The 20,979-nt window shown below is 41.7% G+C and overlaps 1 protein-coding gene across 1 annotated transcript in view; it reads left to right on the forward strand.

Annotated features, from left to right (window-relative positions):
* The first annotated feature begins 469 nt into the window (after nucleotides 1-469).
* The window catches only part of myom3 (myomesin 3), a 106,973-nt gene continuing 86,463 nt past the window's right edge, over nucleotides 470-20,979 (forward strand). The window contains exons 1-4 of the mRNA XM_078567480.1: nucleotides 470-604; nucleotides 5,334-5,473; nucleotides 13,556-13,706; nucleotides 16,394-16,551. Of these exons, the coding sequence (XP_078423606.1) occupies nucleotides 5,364-5,473; nucleotides 13,556-13,706; nucleotides 16,394-16,551 (419 nt within the window). The 5' untranslated portion in view covers nucleotides 470-604; nucleotides 5,334-5,363. The remainder of the gene's footprint in view (nucleotides 605-5,333; nucleotides 5,474-13,555; nucleotides 13,707-16,393; nucleotides 16,552-20,979) is intronic.

A 20,979-nucleotide genomic window follows, 5' to 3' on the forward strand; every position in this document is an offset into this window, starting at 1 on the left:
CTGTTTAACAGGAAGGTCTGAATGAAGGATACATTTGCTTACCTCACAATCCTGGGGATGAATGATTTTCAGTTTGAAAAGTTGAATTTACAGATTGAAGGCTCCGCATGGTGTTTATTACAATTGAAACTAAGTTGACTCTGATGATTTATTGCAGACACTAGGTGCATAGTCCTGTCTGTATTTGTATCTCATCGTGGCAGGCTTACATTGGTTTTAGAAAAATGACAGAGGGATGTAAATGTCAAAGAAAAATAGGCACTTGATTTACAGCCAGCACTTTACACAATGAATTGACATGCAGAGTACATTTTGTATGGATTTGATGCAATACATATGCCCACATACAAGTTAATGAACATGAGAACAATTGACATATTTTCTATATTTATTCAGGTGAATAATAAAGTTACTATATATAACTCACTTAAAAGGTCAGTGTGGACAGCAGCAATATATTCCTCCTCTGCTAGTCATTACTTTTGTTGTCAGCTGGGAAGCGGCTGCTTTTGTCCTTTAGCTCTCCTCTAGACTGAGCAGTCCCATTTACTCATCACAGCTTCTGAATCTGGATTATCAGATTTTAACATCAGCTTTCATGTTGGTGAGTACTTAATTTTTAAATTGCAGCTCCAAAACAATGAGTGGCTACTTAGCAGAATTAAAATCAGGATTGTACTCTAATTGGATAATGTCTTTCAGCTACAGTACACGTAATCCCTAGGATAGTGGCATAGATAGGGTTGCTGATATTTCATCATTAATGCGGCATTAATATTTAAATTGAAGACTTTGGTGAGCAATTCAACTCTTTTTGCAGTTTAATCAGCATTGATGTTCAGTGTTTTAGATGACTGTGTTTGAGGGTTAAGATTGTTGCTGCAAATAAGAGGGTGAGATTCAACTTTGAAAAGGAAGAGCAGGCAGGTTATATAATAGGAGGATGATCCACTGTCATCCATCAATGTTATATTTTACCCCTGGAGGACATTTATTGAGTCATCTGGTGTACTGTGTACAGTTTTGGCCTCTTTTCTAAAGAAGCATAGTTGCCTTAGAGAGGGTGCAAGCGATGGTTAATGAATCTGACCCCTAGGGCAGAATTTTGCCCTCGTCGGGTGGGCTTGGCAGGGGTGGATGGGAGCGGTCAGGAAGCCGACCGCCACCCACGATCGGGACCAGACCGCAATTTCATGCTAGTGGGCGAATTAAGGCCCGCCAGTGTAAAATGCACGCAGCAGCGCTCAGCGCTGTCTGTGTTGGGGTAGGGAGGAGGGCGAGTGCGCAACTTGGAAAAACACACTGGAAAAGTGCCCTGAGGCACAGAGCTGCCTCAGGGAAATGAGCAGTATTGAAAATGAAACATAAAGCATTGTAAGAGTCCCCTCATGAGCAGGAACATGTTAGAAATCAGTTGTAAATTTTTAATTTATTTTTTTGATGATGGATCAAAATGTCATCTCGTCCGTGGGTGAGGTTTCACGAAAAATGCAAAGGCTGTAAGGATGGGCAGCGAAAAATTTAAATCAATTGGATTGTTAATGGCCTTAATAGGCCTTTTAATTGTCGACAGGTCACTGCCAACTCCCGTGTCGACCAAAATACCACACGAGTGCACAATGGTGTCTGGACACTTGCCCGATGTCATCGCGCGTCATTTTACATTTGTTCGGGTCGGGCATGTGCCCGCCTGATGAGCAGAAAATTCTGGCCCTAGGCTGAGAGAAGAGTCCAATGAAGAGATATTGGGCAAGGTTTTAACTCACTCAAAATCCATTCACTTGCACAGTGAAAATTGGGCTCACTGAGTAGATTGGTGCTATACTCTCCGGAGTTTAGAAGAATGAGAGGTGATCTTGTTGAAACATATAAGATTCTGAGAGGACTTGACAATGTAGATGTTGAAAGGCTGTTTTCCTCTGGCTGGAGAGTCTAGAAGTAGGGGGCATTGTCTTTAGGTAAGGGGCTGGTCATTTCAGACTAAGATGAGGAGCAATTTCTTCACTCGGGTTTTTGATTTGTTGACGTTCTCTGAGCAGAGAGGTGTGGATGCACATTCCTTGAGCATCTTCAAAACTGAGATCAAATTATTTTTGGGCTTTAAGGGAATCAAGGAAAATGGGGATTAGGTAGGAAAGTAGAGTTGTGGTTGAGGACCAGCTATGGCATTAAATGGCGAAGCAGGCTTGAGGGATTCGTGAGTTACATCAAGATCAGAGTTTGGCATCTGTAGCTCAAGGGTTCTATTTTTTTAGGGGTTTAGACCCTATACTAAACCCCAGGGTAAGGAAATTCTTGTCAGGGAAAAGCCATGTTGGCAAAAAGGACAATCTCATATTTAGAATGCAAACTAACAGGGTTTATTGGACAATAAAGATTGATACTTAACATTCCATTAGTTAAGGCATGTAACAATACACAAGCTCAATGCATGTGGGTCTATCTTACCCATGGATCCTGGGTCTCCCTTTCTTGGTTCCTTGAACCTGGTCTCTTTCTTCATAGCATCCTTCAAGATTTTACCTGGCCAACTTAACTCTAACGTACATACAAAACCCTTTGCAGCTTTAAGACTTCAACGCTGGTCGATCTTTTTTCAACCCACTACTTCTCAGTCTACCTTAACTGCTGAAGCTTCCAGTCCACCTTAATCCCTGAGGCTATGCATTTCACAGCTGCCTGCTGCTTAATGTTCTCTGCCTCTCTCTCTCTCTCTCTCTCTGATGGAAATAGCTTTCTAACAAAGGCTGAAGCTTTCCCAAAATGACTAAGACTGTATTTTATTACTGGTTCGCGCAAGCTAGACTTTAACTGACGGCTATGTGGTTATACCTTTTTTATTCACTCTTAAGGCAATTACTTAATTACCTTAGGGGGAGAAGGTGGCATTGCGGTAATGTCACTGGACTAGTAATCTAGATGCCCAGGCTAATGCCCCATGGACATGGGTTCAAATGGCAGCTGGTGGAAATTTAAATTCCATTGATTAAAAGATCTGGAATTGGAACTCATTTCAGTAGCGGTGACCATGAAACTATCATTGATTATCATAAAAACCCATCTGGTTCACTAATGTCCTTTAGGCAAGGAAATCTGCCATCCTTACCTGGTCTGGCCTACATATGACTCCAGACCCACAGCAATGTGGTTGACTCTTAACTGCCCTCTGAAATGATGTAGCAAGCCAGGCTCTTTAAGTGCCAAAAACTGATATAGCTTTGGGAAAGAACATGTGGAGTGAACTGGAGTTATAGCTGGGACTCATTTGCACATTTGGGCTCCAGCAAGTCTAGCTTAGCAATAAACAGAAGCCAAAGCTACAATGCTGATTAGCCAGGAAGGTGACCTGAAGATTTGGTTCCAGAGCCTCCGGTCAAGAGATATGTTACAGTTTAGCAATTTAAAGGGAAGCCTAGGCTGCAATGTTGATTGGCTAGAAGAATGGTCTGAGGACTGGATGTTCCAAGAACCTCCAGTTAAATGATACAAATTAAGGTTAGATTGTTGTGGGGAAGCTGGGAACACTCTTCCCATTGATCAAAAGTTGCAAATATTTGGTTAGAAAGTCATTTGTTGTGTTGATCCAAATTATTAGATTTTAGTGGGCCAGAAGCCTTGGCTGATTTTTAATTTTTACTAAGAAAATACTGAAGCCCGTTCGATTCCTGCTGTTACTGTCAGACCAGCTCAATCAAACTGTGGACTTACCTTTTCTGTTGGCATCGGTATGTCACCATTTTTACTCAAGAAGATCAACACCACCCAGGACAAAGCAGCCATCTTGTTTGGCACCCTGTCCACCTCCTTCTTGGTCCTTCAACATTCACTCCCTCCACCACCGACGCACAGTAGCAGCAGTTTGTACCATCTACAAGATGCACTGCAGCAACTCATCAAGGTTCCTTCCAAGACTGCAACCTCTACCACTTAGAAGGAGACTGAAAACAGAAGCATGGGAACATCACCACAGCAAGATCCCCTCCAAGTCACTCACCATCCTGATTTGAAAGTATATTATCGTTCCTTCACTGTCGCTGCATTAAAATCCTGGAACTCCCTCCCTAACAGCACTGTGGGTGTACCTACACCACATGGACTGCAGCGGTTCAAGAAGGCAGCTCATCACCACCACCTTCTTAAGGGCAATTAGGGATGAGTAACAACTGCAACAAAAATGGAGAAATCAGTAAGAAAAACCATTGTGCACAAATAAATTATCTAAATAGAAATATTACCTTGATTTGTGGATCTAATTTTCCAGGTGTCACTATTGAAATATGTGAATCTTGCTCAAAGTAAACAGGGTTTTTTTTATTATTCATTCATGGGATGTGGGCATCACTGTCTAGGTCAGCATTTATTGCCCATCCCTAATTGCCCTTGTTCAGAGGGCAGTTAAGAGTCAATCATATTGCTGTGGGTCTGGAGTCACATGTAGGCCAGCAGATTTCCTCCCCAAAAGGACATCAGTGAACCAGATGGGTTTTTACAAAACAATGGTTTCATGGTCATCATCAGACTTTTAACTCCAGATTTTTAATATTGAATTCAAATTTCACCATCTGTCATGGAGGGATTCAAACCCGGGTCCCCAGAGCATTACCCTGGGTCTCTGGATTACCAGTCCAGTAGCTATGCCACCACCTCCTGCTGCTGATAGGTTCAGCCTTTTAGAAAATTCATCCAATAATATTACAATATAATATCTTTTAAAGATTGTTTGTGAACAATTGGAATTGATACTAAAATTCTGTCATCTTCATTGTGTTTACTGGTTGTCTTTGAAGTTGGTAAGCTTATTCACAGGATGACTGCAGTTCAAGTCCATAACACATGTTGCAACTCTCGAGTCACCTGGGTTTCTATGGCTAGGCATCATACTATTTGCTCAGGCATGACTCATGTATATGTGTCTCATAAAGGTATGTTTCTATAAAATAAATAATGTTGGGCAATTACTTTCCAAACTCCCTGGTTTCTTAAAAAGTAAACACCGCTGACTAATTCAATGTTTTATATTTCGGCTTCCCCATAGTAGTTAACATTTTCTGGCTGGGAGGGTGGAGTGGATCTGAATTGTTCTTGAACTGGCTATGATGATGATCATAAGGGTAACTCATCAGAATGCTCTCTCACTCCCTTTGTGAATTGATTAAGCCTCGGCTCAGCATGCAAATGGTGCGGTAAAGATTGAAATCTTGCCATGTGGAGAATCCCAGGTGTGAATCTACATCCTACTCATCCACTACCAACCAACTCCAGAATAACTGATGATGAAATGTGTTTATCCAACTGGCATGGTGCATTAAAGTATCTAGCTTTTTGTGTTCTAGAAAAGGTGAAACTAACTTTCGTATAAAGATATGGCAACCAGATTTCTGCATCATTATCAAAGTAAACCTGAGCACTTTGATCATTCATCTCGTGGGAAAAGAAGTCCAGTTGAGAAGAAGACTATAACTAATGTTCTCAGGTGAGCCAACGGTTAGAGATTGTGGGTTTGTGCAAATTTTGATTTAGTAATTCATGCTGACATGTTGGTTAAGTTTCTAAATTTTAGTTGCTATGGCATCATTTAACTGCTTTTGAATATTGGCGTTACTATTTTTTGCTTAAAAAAAAGCTAACTATTTGCATGTTTTATCCACAGAATATTATAATTGTGATAGTTTATTGCCTTCTGATAATGGTGCAAATAGGAAATACAGAGCCTGAACTGGGAAGTGTCCTTTAGAATATTTAATTCAATTCAAAACAGGTACAGAAACCAAAATGAAGAGAGCAAAAGAAAGATGGAATTAAGAGAGAAATAAAATGAGTAGAAAGAGAAAGTAAAAATGAATTACTTTTTTTATTTTTTAAATCTCCAACAATAATTAAAATCTGAATGTATGAAACTCCACAGTTTTTTCAGCCTGGGAGCCTGTTTTGTAGTAGTTAAGATTTATGCTGCTGAAAATTTATTTGCACTGGAATGGACAAGCCCCAAAATTTTCTGACAAGTTCAGAGTGTACATATATCAGCTAAATAAAGCAATTTCATGCCATTTCATGTATTTCAATCCATTCCCATGCAGCTCTTGTACAGAGCATCTTGGACAGTAACATCCTGATTTACGCATCTAATCAAGGATGTGTGGTCACTGAAAGTTGTTGTTTCGTGTACACGTTAATAATAGCAAGCACAATTAGTCTCACAATCATTTCTAACGTTATGTCTTGCTTCATCTGCTTGGAAATGTTGTTACAGTAGCAACAAATGGCCTCATTCCAATGTTCTCTCCTTAATTTCACTTGACTTCTTTATAGAGAGAGCGCTTGTGAAAAGCAGGGGGGCTATTTACAGTGAGAGGGTGTGAGAGAAGTAGCAGGGCCTTTAACAGTGAGAGAGTGTGGGAGGAGAGTGACCTTTAACAATGAGAGTGTGAGAAGAGAGAGACCATGAAAGAGCTCGAGAGGGAAAAGAGCACGGAGAGCAGGTGATTGGTGAGTAGGATTGGTGAGTATTTCTAGCCTTTAAAGTAAAATTAAGGTTTTTAGTTTGTGTTTAGGTCTTTAGTCTTTTTTTCTCTTTTTCTTAAAGATAGCTTGTTAAGAATAAGATCAATACTGGTGTGTATAAAAAAATAATTATAATAAAGTGTAAAGAGCGGGGATACTAGAGTAATTAATTAATAATTTGAATAAAATACGACAGTGATGGGTGATGTGTTGCTGCTGCAACATGTGGGTGCTGCTGGACACCAAGGTGACCCAGAGCGAACACATCTGTACTAAGTGCTTTGCAGCTCAAGGAACTTCGAATCTGAGTTAAGGAGCTGGAGTCTGAGCTGCAGACATTGTGCCACATCAGGGAGGGGGAAAATTACCTGGACTCTTTGCTCCAGGAGGTGGTCACACCACACAGATTAGATAATTCAAATTTGGGCTGTGATCAGGGACAGGAGGGTATGACTACAGGTGAAGCAGACATGGGAGCCCAGGGGGTAGTGTTTGAGGAGCCTCAGCCCCTGCAATTGTCCAACAGTTACGAGGTTCTTGCAAGCTGTGTGGATGAGAGCAGGGACTGCAGGGAGGATGAGAGAACTGAGCACAGCACCGTTGGACAGGGAGCCATTCAAGTGAGGGTAGGAAATAGGAACATAGTAGTGGTAGGGGGCAGTATAATTAGGGGGATAGATACTGTTCTCTGCAGCCGTGAGCATGAGACCCAAAGGCTGTGTTGCCTGCCCAGTGCCAGGGTTAAGGACATCTTCTCAGGGCTGGAGAAGAACTTAGAGTGGGAGGGGAGGGATGCAGTTGTCGTCGTCCATGTTGGCACCAACGACATTGATAGGACTAGAAAGGAGGTTCTGCTGAAAGAATTTGAACAGTTAGGAGCTAAATTAAAAAACAGAACTTCCAAGGTAATAATCTCGGGATTACTGCCTGAACCACGGGCAAACTGACATAGAGTAAACAAAGTCAAGAGTTAAATGCGTGGCTCAGAGATTGGTGTAGGAGGAATGGGTTTCAGTCCATGGGGCACTGGCACCAATACTGGGGTAGGAGGGAGCTGTTCCAGTGGGATGGGCTTCACCTGAACCGTCCTGGGGCCAGTGTCCTGGCGAATCGAATAACTAGGGCTGTAGAGAGGGCTTTAAACTAAATAGAGGGGGGTAGGGTTCTGGAAAGGGGATACGTAGCCTTACAAAGCAAAAGGATATGGTAGCCTTGCAGGGCAGCTATTTAGGTAATGAGTCCCAGAGTGACAGGAAGGGACAGAGTGTACAAACATAAAATAAAGCAGCAAATAGAGCTAAAGGGGGAAAAAAATCGTAAATAGGTGAAATTAATGGCTCTTTACTTAAATGCACATAGTATTCAGAACAAAATAAACAAATTAATAGCACAAATAGAGGTTAATGGGTTTGATCTTATAGCTATTATGGAGACATGGTTACAAGGAGATCAAAGCTGGGAACTAAATATTTGGGGGTATGTGACTTTTCGAAAGAACAGGCAGGAAGGAAAGGGTGGTGGGGTAGCTCTGTTAGTACGAGATGGAATAAGTACGATAGCAAGAAATGATCTTGAAACGGAAGATGTAGAATCCATATGGGTGGAGGCAAGAAATAACAAGGGGAAGAAGACTGGTGGGAGTAGCCTATAGGCCCCCTGACAGTAGCTATACTGTAGGCTAAATGTAGTGTGTAGAATAAATCAGGAGAAAATAAGGATATGTAAAAAAGGCAGTACATTAATCATGGGTGTCTTTAATCTTCACGGAGATTGGGAAAATCAAATTGGCAGAGGTAGCCACAAACAAGAATTCATAGATTGTAGTCCGGACAGTTTCCTAGAACAATGTGTTGTGGATCCAACCAGGGATCAGGCTATTTTAGATCTGGTAATGTGTAATGAGGCAGGTTTAATAAATGGTCTCAGAGTAGAGTGGTTTCCCCTAGGAAACAGTGACTATAATATGGCAGAATTTAGCATTCAGTTTGAGAGTGAGAAACTTGGGTCGGAAACAACTGCGCTCAACTTAAATAAGGGTAATTATAAAGGAATGAGGGCAGAGTTGGCTGGTGTGGACTGGAATAGGATTTTAGCAGCAAAAACGGTTGATGAACAATGGCAGACATTTAAGAAAATAGTTCATGACTCACAACAAAGATATATCCCAGTGAGGAAGAAAGATTTAAGGAAAGGGATAAACCAACCATGGTTAATCAAGGAAGTTAAGGGTAGTATCAAATTAAAAGAAAAGACATACAATGTGGCAAAGGTTAGTGGTGAGCCAGAGGATTTGGAAAGTTTTAAAATATGACCAAAAAATTAATAAAGAGGGAGAAAATAAACTTTGAGGGTAAACTAGCAAGTAATATGAAAATGGACAGTAAGAGCTTCTTTAAATATATAAAAGGGAAGAGAGAGACCAAAGTGAACATAGGCCCCTTAGAGAATGAGGCTGGGAAAATAATAATGGGGAACCAGGAAATGGCAGAGGAGTTGAATAAATACTTTGCATCAGTCTTCACGGTAGAAGACACTAATAGCATTTCAATACTAAATAATCAAGGGGCAAAAGCGGGGAGGAAATAAATACAATAACTATCACTAGAGAAAAAGTACTAGGGAAACTAATGGAGCTAAAGGCCAATAAGTCCCCTGGACCTGATGGGTTGCATCCTAGGATATTAAAGGAAGTGGCTACTGGGATAGTGGATGCACTGGTAGTAATCTTCCAACATCCTTAGATTCAGGAAAAGTCCCAGACGATTGGAAAACTGCCAATGTAATACCCTTATTCAAAAAGGGAGGGAAACAAAACACAGGTGAATATAGGCCATTTAGCTTAACATCTGTCATTGGGAAAATGTTAGAGTCTGTTGTAAAGGATGTAATAGCAGAGCATTTAGAATTACATAATCTTATCAAGCAGAGTCAGCATGGCTTCATGAAGGGGAAATTATACCTGACAAATTTATTAGAATTCTTTGAGGAGGTAACAAGCAGGATAGATAAAGGGGAACCAGTAGATGTAATATTTGGATTTCCAAAAGGCATTTGATAAGGTACCGCATGTAAGCCTACTTAATAAGATAAGAGCACATGGTGTTGGGGGTAGTTTATTAGCATGGACAGAGGATAGGCTAACTAATAGAAAACAGAGGGCAGAATTTTGCCATCGGCGAGCAGGGGGTGGGGCCCGCTCACCAACGCGTAAAATGACGCGGGATGATGTCGGGTGGAACCCCCGATGTCATCCTGCCCCATTTAAATTTTCAGGAAGGTGGGGGCGCAGCAAAATCAGCTGCGGGCCAGCTGACCTGTCAATGGCCAATTGAGGCCATTGACAGGATCATTAAAACAATTAAGGGACCTGCCTATCCAACCTTAAGGCTGGCGGGTCAGCCAGGAGCCCCGGCGGCAAATAGAGAAAACATGAAACCTCATCCACCGGCGGGATGAGGTTTCATGCAGGGTGTTAAAATTTTAATGAAATTTTAATGTAAATTATGAACATGTCCCATCTCATGTGACATTGTCACATGAGAGGGACATGTTAAGGAATTTTTTTTTTCTATTTTTAATATTTTTCAAAGTGGAAGTGATCTCCCTGAGGCTGCACTTAGCCTCAGGGAAATGTACGCTCTTTCGTGCGCATGTGCGAAAGAGCGCACTCTCGCTTTTGGGGAATCCCCCTCCCCGCCCGCACAGGAAGTGCATAGCACTTCCCGCCAGACGTCATGATGGGTGGGCCTTAATTGGCCCGCCCACGTAAAATGGCGGCGGGGCCCGCTTCGCTTGCGTGGATCGGCTCCCCGCTCGCTGGGGATTGGGTTGGGCCCGCCCGCCCAACAGGCAGAAAATTTTGCCCAGAGAGTTGGGATAAGGGGGGAATTTTCAGGATGGAAACCTGTAACTAGTGGAGCGCCACAGGGATCAGTGCTGGGGCCTCAATTATTTACAATATATTTCAATGACTTAAATGAGGGAAGTGAATGTACTATCACCAAATTTGTGGATGATACAAAAATAGGTGGGAAGGCAAGTGGCGAGAATGACACAAAGAGTCTAAAGAGGGATATAGACAGGTTAAGTGACTGGGCAAAAAAGTGGCAGATGGAATATAATGTGGGAAAGGGTGACATTAAGCACTTTGGCAGGAAGAATAGTTGAGCTGAATATTGTTGAAATGGAGAAAGACTGCAGAAGGCTGCAGCACAAAGGAGTCCTTGTGTATGAATCACAAAAAGCTAACATACAAGTTCAACAAGTATTAGGGAAGACAAATGGAGTATTGGTGTTTATTTCAAAGAGAATGGAGTGTAAAAATAGGGATGTTTAGCTAAAACTATGCAAGGCACTAATTAGGCCACACCTAGAATACTGTGAACAGTTTTGGTCCCCTTATCTAAGGAAAGATATTCTGGCATTGGAGGCAGCCCAGAGAAAGTTCACTGGGTTCACTCCGGATATGGACGGATTTTCTTATGAGGAGAGGTTGAGTAGGTTGGGCCTGTACTCATTGGAGTTTAGAAGAATGAGAGGTGACCTTATTGAAACGTGTAAGATTCTTAGGGGGCTTGACGGTATAGGCTGAGATGTTGTTTTCTCTTGTGGGAGAATCTAGGACCAGAGGGCATAATCTCAGAGTAAGGGGTCACCCATTTAAGACAGAGATGAGGAGGAATTTCTCCTTTCAGATGGTAGTTAATCTGTAGACTTATTTACTGCAGAGGGCTGTAGAAGTTGGGTCGTTAAGTATATTCAAGGTGGAGATAGACTGATTTTTTAACCGTAAGGGAATCAAGGGTTATGGGGAAAAGGCAGAAAAGTGGAGTTGAGGATTATCGAATCAGCCATGATCTCATTGAATGACGGAGCAGACTCAATCAGCCGAATGGCCTACTTCTGCTCCTACATCTTATGGTCTTAGGGTCTCATAAGATGCTTGAAGACCAAGCCAAAAGTCAGCAAGTTGTGAATAGAATATGATAATAATGCATTTGTTGTTTTTCTTGAATTTCTGTTTCACTCGCAGCTGATTTCACGCTATCACTTCCTATCTTGTGCAGTTCAGATAAAATTACCCCCAATGTTTTGTACAAATATGTAATGACTTTAACCATTCACTTCTTTGTGCAAACTTCAGATTTTTAACTGAGCCAAGAAATACAAAGGAAGAATATATTCTTATCCCTGCAAAATAAATAATTTCTTACAAAAGAAACCCAACATCTACTTTCTTAAGGAAACTTCCATCAATTGAATATGTTCCTAAATCATCGTTTCCCTTTATGTAGTGACAGAAATGGTTAGGTAGATACTGGACTTTTAATGTAAAGTGAATCCAGAATGGATTGCATTCTGAATTAATAAGTATGGGTTGATATCTCACTCACTGGATTCATTCAGGAATAGATCATCCTCTGGGGATGGTTATTCTGTAGACAGCACATTGCAAACACTCTCTCTCTCTCTCTCTCTCTCTAGAATTCTTCTGCTATTTCAGCTGTGCCTATCCTGTCGGCAGTGTATAGCAGAGCAATGACTCAATGTTATTGCAGTAGTGTCTTTGTCACAAGCCTACATCCCATCATCGTAAAAAAAACTCAGTGCCAATAGCCACAGTAAAACAACAAAAACTTGCATTCACGTAGAGCCTTTAAAGTAGATAAACATCCCAGAGCACATGAGAGGACAATGCTACTGAGCCAAAGAGAGGGAGGTTAGGAGTGGCGGTCAAAGGTTTTGTGAACACCTGTGATACACCCCAGTGTTGGCTGTGGCAGGGATGTTAGAAAGAGATAATTTAAAAGTAAAATAAAAGATGTTACTTGAATAACTTAACACATTAGGATTTCCAGAAATCCAAAGCTGCAGTTAAGCTCGGGGAGCCCAGTACTTCCTGGACAGTCTGACCAGCTGTTCTTATCTTTTCAGCTGTCATTTCAAAAGCTTGATGGTGCTTATTTTCTATTTCTACATGCTTGGTCTGCCTACTAATCTCTAATGAATCTAGAATATGTTTTATTCTGTGGCTAAAATTGGGTCCATGCCATGCTTTAAATTATTAGCAGCATATCATCTTTCTCGATGGATTTTGTGACTCATTGGAATGTTATTGCTATAGATTCTCGTCAGTTGAATTCAGTGTAAGCATTGCTTAGAGTTAGACGTATAGTTAGCAATGTGAAATTTGTACACATACCAGCTGACCCCTTGTCTTTTAACAACAACTTGTATTTATATAGCAGCTTTAATTTGATGAAGCATCCCCAAGGTACTTCACAGGAATGGTAAGAAGCATAATCTGACACTGAGCCACATAAGGCAATTGGAATCTCGTTCCAGTTTTCCTGGGACTCGAGAGCAGAGACACCGACCTTATATTGTCCTCACTGAATGTGCTGCTTCTTATCCTCTTGATTATCATATAAAAAAACAAGGTGGTGTCACCAGTGTGCAAACAAATGAATCTCTGAATCCCTTTGATTTTGTTTCCTGCCATTGCCAAGATGACGCTGCCAAGAGTACTCCTTTCTACAACTATGATATTAAGTAGAAGTGACTCTGTTACATGCTGGGGCTCTCTGTGCAGTCATATTGGCCCATATCACACAATATGGCAACGTGGTTGACTCTTAACTGTTCTCTGAAATGTCCTAGCAAGCCTCTCAGTTGTATTCAAGAAGGCAGCTCACCACCATCTTCTCAATGGCAATTAGAGATGGGTAACAAATGCTGGCCTTGCCAATGCCACCCAAATTCTATGAATGAATAACAGTAACTCCACAGTGCCAACTGCAATGGTAGAACACAAACAAAAACCGGCATTCCCATAGCACCTTGAATATCGAAAAGTTTCCCAGGGCATGTCACTGAGGATAATAAACACTGAGCCAAAGAAAGGGAGAGTAGGAGGGGTGATCAAAAGTTTGGCCAAAGCATTGGGTTTTAGATCTTGAGCAGGAGACTGTGGTGAAAGGAATTTAGTTGTTAATTAATTTGTTTCCGTTTCTTGTAAAGGCAAAAAAATGATTCTAGAACTTCCTTCATGCAGGCCTGAAAGAAGCAGAGGTTATGGAAGAGGAAAGAAGGAGCCAGGAAAACAAGTTTTATTTGGAAATGATATGAAAAAAGTGGATGAAAGCTACTACAAAACTCAGAAACTCATGCTAATGAAAGCTGATCACAAAGCTATACATGAGAAGGTAACATAGATGACTGTGAGGATACTGGTGCACATTGTATAGAATTTTAGTTGCAATACGTTGATATAAATTATATTCATGGATGATTATGGGTCGTGATACAATTAAAGAAATACGTGTTATGATACATCCATCATTTCAATCCCTTTATGACACAATTTGAGGGAATGGTGTCCAATGGATGGTGAAGGTGGGGAAGCATCCAAAGAAGGTTGTTAGTAGCACATGAGAAACAAAGATAAACAATCGGCAGTTTTAATATGAACTATCCCCTGTGTCCTTTATTTATTGCATGCATTTCTAGTTCTACACTCTATCCATGTAATTTGCCACTAAACAATGCTTCAATTTTGTAACAGTGACAGAGCGGAACTTCCAATACACTGGGATCTACATGCCCGAACACATTAGCTGAGATTTCACGCAGAGACAGTGACCCCACATGGGTACATCAGCCAGTCTCAACACAGCTAGGTTGCATGTCTTTTGGGGAGGGTTTTGGCAGGAATATGCGGCGACCAGTAGCTTGTGTTTGGGGCAGTGCAGTCTGCTTCTAAATTGCACAGAAGGAGAAAATGTCTCCTTCTTAAAAAGGCGCTTCACTTACAGCTTCTGTAAGGAAACAAGTGGTCTCCACTTCCACCACTTTGGAAGGACTGTGCACCTGTCTTTTGTTGGCATGCAGTATGTCGGCAGAGACCAGAGGCAGGACTGAGAGCTACAAAGGTTCGTGAAATCCCCCCGGCCCATCTGATGTCAGATTGCAAGGTGGAAGATTCAGGTGCAGCCCACCACAGCTCCCCTAGCGAACTCCAATGTACATGGAATTAGACAGAAAACCAGTAGGACTGGCCCTAAGTATGCCCCTGCTCGTCCGTCTATCTTTATGCTGACACTTCATCCCATCACTCTGGAAATTCGAGGTATGTCTAATTTCAGATTTTAGTAAAATTCGAAATATTCCAATGATTTCCACGACTCCGAGAAAAACATGAAATTCCTGAGATTTTTCAAATTTATGACTACACTAAGTCCGTGCTTAATACAGCGGCTACAGAGCAGGTCAGAGGCTAGGAATCGTGCGACGAGTAACTCACCTCCTGACTCCCCAAAGCCTGTCCACCATCTACAAGGCACAAGTCAGGAGTGTGATGGAATACTCCCCACTTGTCTGGATGAGTGCAGCTCCCATAACACTCAAGAAGCTTGACACTGTCCAGGACAAAGCAGCCGCTTGATTGGCACCACATCACAAACATTCAGATAAAAGCAAAATACTGCGGATGCTGGAAATCCAAAACAAAAACAAAAATACCTGGAAAAACTCAGCAGGTCTGGCAGTATCTGTGGAGAGAAACACAGTTAACGTTTTGAGTCCGAATGACCCTGCAACAGAACTAAGTAAAAATAGAAGAGAGGTGAAATACAAGCTGGTTTAAGGGAGGGTGGGACAAGCAGAGCTGGACAAACATTCACTCCCTCCATCACTGAAGCACAGTAGCAGCAGTGTGTACCATCTACCAAGATGCACTGCAAGAATTCACCACAGCTCCTTAGACAGCACCTTCCAAACCCATGACCACTACCATCTAGAAGGACAAGGGCAGCAGATAGATGGGAACACCACCATCTAGAAGTTCCCATCTAAGTCACTCAGCATCCTGGCTTGGAAATATATCGCCGTTCCTTCACTGTTGCTGGGTCAAAATCCTGGATCTCCCTCCCTAACAGCACTGCGGGTGTACCTACACCACATGGACTGCAGCGGTTCAAGAAGGCAGCTCACCACCACCTTCTCAAGGGCAACTAGGGATGGGCAATAAATGCCGGCCCAGTCAGCCCACATCCCGTGAATAAATGTTTTAAAAACGCTGCCCGGTTAAACTTTCCTTCACTTTAACGTCGGTAAGTTAACAGGGCCTGTAATATTGCCGTGAGATTAGTTTTAATATACTTGCCCTTGAGACACAATTGACGCCATTTTGCAGAGGCCTCCCCCCACTCCCCAACCTCTGAGTTGTGGCCTCTCCCCTCCCCGTTTCCAGAGTTACGGCCTCCCCTCCACAAGCTCCGAGTTGTGGTTTCCCTTATTCCCTGAATCACCCTCTAGCCAAACCTCCCTCTCCTTGACTGACCCCTTTACCTCTTCCCTCTCCTTGACCCGTGTTCCCATTTGATGATCCAGATCCGATCCAAAGTCAGAGCTCCAATGTTGCGCAAACGTGATTCCCGATGGTGCAGAAGTAGAAGAAGAAGCTGTAGCTGTTACAAATCCATGTTTTTTTTTTAAATGCTCCTGCCAGCAAGGGCTTGGGAGAAGAGCATCAGAGCTCTGGCTTTGGACTGGATCTCGATCTTCAAATGGGAACACGGGTCCAGGAGAGGGAAGCGGCGAGAGGATGAGTCAGGGAGTGGGAGGTTCAGCGAGAGGATGGGAGAGGATTTGCTGTATGTCCTCAAGCTTACATTGTGCACTATGCGCATCATATACATTCCTCTCTCTGCTATTTCAATGGAGGGATAATTATTTTATTTGGAATGTGTTTACACTTTCATTAAAGTTAGTGGACAAAAGACACACATGTAAATATACCGACTATTTCTATGTAAATATTGCACAGTGTAATCTCGAGACTTAAGTTAAAAAGCGTTGACAGTACTTAATGTATAAAAATATGTTGTTTTAGGTAGAGAAGAAAGCAGAGGAGGAGAGACGATATGCTGCAGAACTTGCAGCCCAAGCACCTGAGTTTGTGCTTGGATTGAGACCCCACACAGTCTGGGAGAAGATGCACGTTAGTCTTTCTTGCGTTATCCAGGGAGCACCTTCCCCTCGGATCAAATGGTACGAAAAATTGAAACAAAATTGCAACCTCACATAATCCAAGAGATCTGAAATATAATCTCATTAATATAAATATTATGAACATATGGATTGGGAGCAGGAGTAGGCCAAGGCCCCTCGAGCCCGCTTTGACATTCAATAAGATCATGACTGATCCGATTTTAACCTCATATTGCTGCCTACCCCCGATAACATTTAACCCCTTGTTAATAAAAAATCTATCTACCCCGCCTTAAAAATATTCAAAGACCCTGCTTCCACCGCCTTTCGAGGAAGAAAGTTCCAAAGATTCATGGCCCTCTGAGAGAAATAAATTCTGCTCAATCTGTCTTAAATGGGTGACCCCTTATTTTTAAACACTGACCCCCTAGTTCCAGATTCTCCCACAAGAGGAAACATCCTTTCTATATTCATCCTATTAAGAGGGCGATGAAGGGGTAGTAGTGGTAATGTCATTGGAATATTAATCCAAAAACCATGCCTAATGTTCTGGGGGCAAGGGTTCAAATCCCACTATGGGAGCTGATGGAATTTAAATGCAAATAATCTGAAATTGGAAAGTTAGTCTCAGTAATGGTGACCAGGAAACCATTGTTGTAAAAACCCATCTGGTTCACTAATGTACTTTTAGGGCAGGAAATCTTCCATCTTTACCTGGTCTGGTCTACACGTGAATCGAGAGCCGCAGCAATGTGGTTGACTCGTAACTGCCCTCTGAAATGGTGCGGCAAGCCACTCAGTTGGTAGGACCTGGGCCTGTACTCATTGGAGTTCAAGGGCAATTGGGGATGGAAAACAAATGCTGGCCCACATCCCATGAAAGAATAAATCAGAAAAAGACCCCTCAGGATCTTATATGTTTCAATCAAGTTGCCCCTTACTCTTCTAAACTCCAGTGGATACAAGCCTAACCTGTCCAACCTTTCCTCATAAGGCAACCCACCCATTCCAGATATTAGTCTGGTAAACTTTCGCTGAACTGCTTCTAATGCATTTACATCCTTCCTCAAATAAGGAGACCAATACTGTACACAATACTCCAGATGTGGTCTCACCAAAGCCCTGTATAACTGAAGCATTGCCTCCCTACTTTTGTATTCAATTTCCCTCTCAGTAAACAATAACATTCTATTACCTGCATACTAACCTTTTGTGATTCATGCACTGGGACACCCAGATCCCTCTGTATCGCAGAGCCCTGCAATCGCTCACCATTTAGATAATATGTTTCTTTTTTATTCTTCCTGCCAAAATAGACAATTTCACATTTTCCCACAGTATACTCCATTTGCCAGATCTTTGCCAACTCACTTAACCATCTATGTCCGCTTGTAGCCTCCTTATGTCCTCTTCACAGTTTAATTTCCTACTTATCTTCGTATCATCAGCAAATTTAGCAACCTGTTACTCCTTCAAAGAACTCCAATAAATTGGTTAAACATTGATTTCCCTTCCACAAAGCCATGTTGACCCTGCCTGATTACCTTGAATTTGTCTAAGTGCCCTGCTATAATGTCTTTAATAATAGCTTCTAACATTTTCCCTATGACAGATGTTAAGCTAACTGACCTGTAGTTTTCTGTTTTCTGTCTCCCTCTCTTTTTGAATAAAGGAGTTACATTTGCTACTTTCCAATCTAATGGAACCTTCCCTGAATCTAGGGAATTTTGGAAAATTAAAACCAACACATCAGCTGTCTCATTAGCCACTTCTTTTCAGACCCTAGGTTGAAGTCCATCAGGACCCAAGGATGTGTCAGCCTGCAGCTCCCACAATTTGCTCAGTAACACTTCCCCAGGGATTGTAATTTTCTGGAGTTCCTCTCTCCCCTTCATTTCCTGATTTACAGCTATTTCTGGGATGTTACCTGTATCCTCCCTGGTGTGAAGACCGATGCAAAATCTGCCATCTCCTTATTTTCCATGATTAATTTCCCAGTCTCACTCTCAATAGGACAATCTTTTAAAAATATCTATAGAAACTCTTACTATCTGTTTTATATTTCTAGCTAGCTTTGCCTCTTACTTTAGTATTTCCCTCCTTATTAATCCTCTAGTTGTTCTTTCCTGTTTTTTTTATAGTCTGTCCAATCTTCCAACCTGTACGATACGCCACCATCCCACTAAGTAAATCCCCTTCCTGCCAGTAAGCTCGCCACCAACCAGAGCACAAGATTCCAACCAGTACTTTGCTTTTGTCTCCCTTAATATTATCTATTTTAACACCCCCATTTGTTACTTTGAAGGAGTGAGAGGAAAAACAAACCATAGACCAACCTATAGCGTCTGTTGCCATAGTAACAATTTTAATCTGTCCATCCAAAAAGACAATGGAATTGGAATTCCCTGAGAGCTTTACATCAGTAATGATCTGGGTTCCAAAAGGTGTAATATTCATTTAAGAACTTCCATAGCAAGAGTATACCTTTGTTATTTTTCAGGTTATTTTCCAGGTAGGGTAGAGTTGTATTATATCACCGTCTATAAGCTGCGTTATGATAGCTCCCCTCTTTTCCCACTCCTCGTTTGGCCACAACAGGTTTTGTTTTAAAGGATATGCTTGCCAATTCAATGAATATTTAACTGTTTGCATGCTGTGACAATAAAAGACGCAAACAGAAGGTTTCCTTGATTTTTAAAGACAGAAAAGAGAATAGTATTTATTCTACTTAACAATGTCTAAAAAAATAATAAAACTCTGACTTTCACACACACACAAATAGATAACAGAGTGGGAGGCCAGATTAAACAATTTAAAGTCCAGTAAAGTCAAAGGAGTATATGGTGCTTGAAGGTTGGTGACTTGACTGACCTCAGGCTGAACTCTGTGGTCTTTCTTGGTCGGTGCTGAGGCGGTTTAAAGATATAGGCGGACAATTTTTCTGTTCGTCTGAAGATAGCAGCTGTGGGGTTGAGTTCTTTTTCAAAATCTCTCTCTGCGGCACATGGAGAGTCAAAAAACAGCAGACAGGAATTGAAACTTGCAAGTTGCCTGGAGAGAGAGACCCGCACAGGAATCTTGCTTCTTCCGTGTTTCATGTGCTTGTACTGGTCCGCAGAGTAAACAGGTGCTTAAACAAAAGGTTAGCTGGCTTGTCACATGTCCCATGTCCCGCTCTCTTTCCAACTGCTGAGTGACCCAAATATGGTCATGACTGGGAATTCCTCTCTCAGCCAGAGTCTTTTGTCTTGAAGTGATTATGTCTAATGCTGGTTCCCAACCCAGTTGACCCTGGATGTCCTGTGAATGGGGACAAAAGATATGGTTCATTCACATTCCCTGAAGGTAATTGTCTTTGATGGGCTCTCACAGGCAGGTAGGCTCCACTTAATGGCCTTGGAATGTAGAAGGTGAAATGATGCAAATGTGCAGCCATCTTTGACTGATTTCAAGTCACTGGAATGTGGCTTTAGTTTTTCTAATAATTCAATTAGTGGTTTCCAACCAGTAAGTTCAGAAAGTCACTTCTCATAAAGCACGATTTCACAGCAATTGATCTGTTAAGATAAATTTGTTCACTATTGTTAAATTCTCTCATGTAAGTTGAGAAGGTAAACCTTCTTAATCTTCTTGTTAAACCATACCTATTATTTGTTCATTTCCTCTTGATGCCAAGATCTAGTTCTAGATTAATCTAGATTAATCTATAACGCAACTTCAATATGTTACAATCCCCATAGAGACTGATACCTTTAAAAAAAGATTTGCATTTCCAGTGACCAATTTGAGGGATTGCACGACAAGGTTTCAGGTTTTAAGGCTCTGAAGCTCTGAAGAAGAGTCACATGGACTTGAAAAGTGAACTCTGTTTCTCTCTCCACAGAGGGTACTGGACCTGCTGAGTTTTTCCAGTATTTTCTGTTTTTATTCAAGTTTTAAAACTTTTTAAAAGTTCATTCATGGGATGTGGGCTTCACTGGCTGGGCCAGCATTTATTGCCCATCCCTAGTTACCCTTGAGAAGGTGGTGATGAGCTGCCTTCTTGAACCGCTGCAGTCCATGTGGTGTAGGTACATCCACAGTGCTGTTAGGAAGGGAGTTTTACTGTAACATACAAATGAAAATCAACACCAACTAAACATTACTTGGTAGGCAACTAATACACTCAACTACAGAATAGACATACTTTATTAGCATCTTAACAACATGCCTTCTGCAGAATTGCAGTCTTTATAGGAACCAGTCCAAGTTTACTACTAGCTTCCAACTTCTCCCCATTTTTCTGAGTCCATAACACCCAATGACCATTAATGATCCTTTCTCTCATTCTTCCAAGAAATCCCAAACCAACCTCCAACAGCATGGCTCACTCTGGTGATCCCTTACCCTGGCCAAACCAGGACGAATCTTCTAGTGTCCTTAAATTCCCATGGGTTCTGTTCCTTTGACCAGAGAATGTCTTCCCACCCGCATCTGTCCGGTAGCTAA

This window comes from Cetorhinus maximus, chromosome 21 (assembly GCF_964194155.1).
Source record: "Cetorhinus maximus chromosome 21, sCetMax3.hap1.1, whole genome shotgun sequence".
NCBI lineage: Eukaryota > Metazoa > Chordata > Chondrichthyes > Lamniformes > Cetorhinidae > Cetorhinus > Cetorhinus maximus.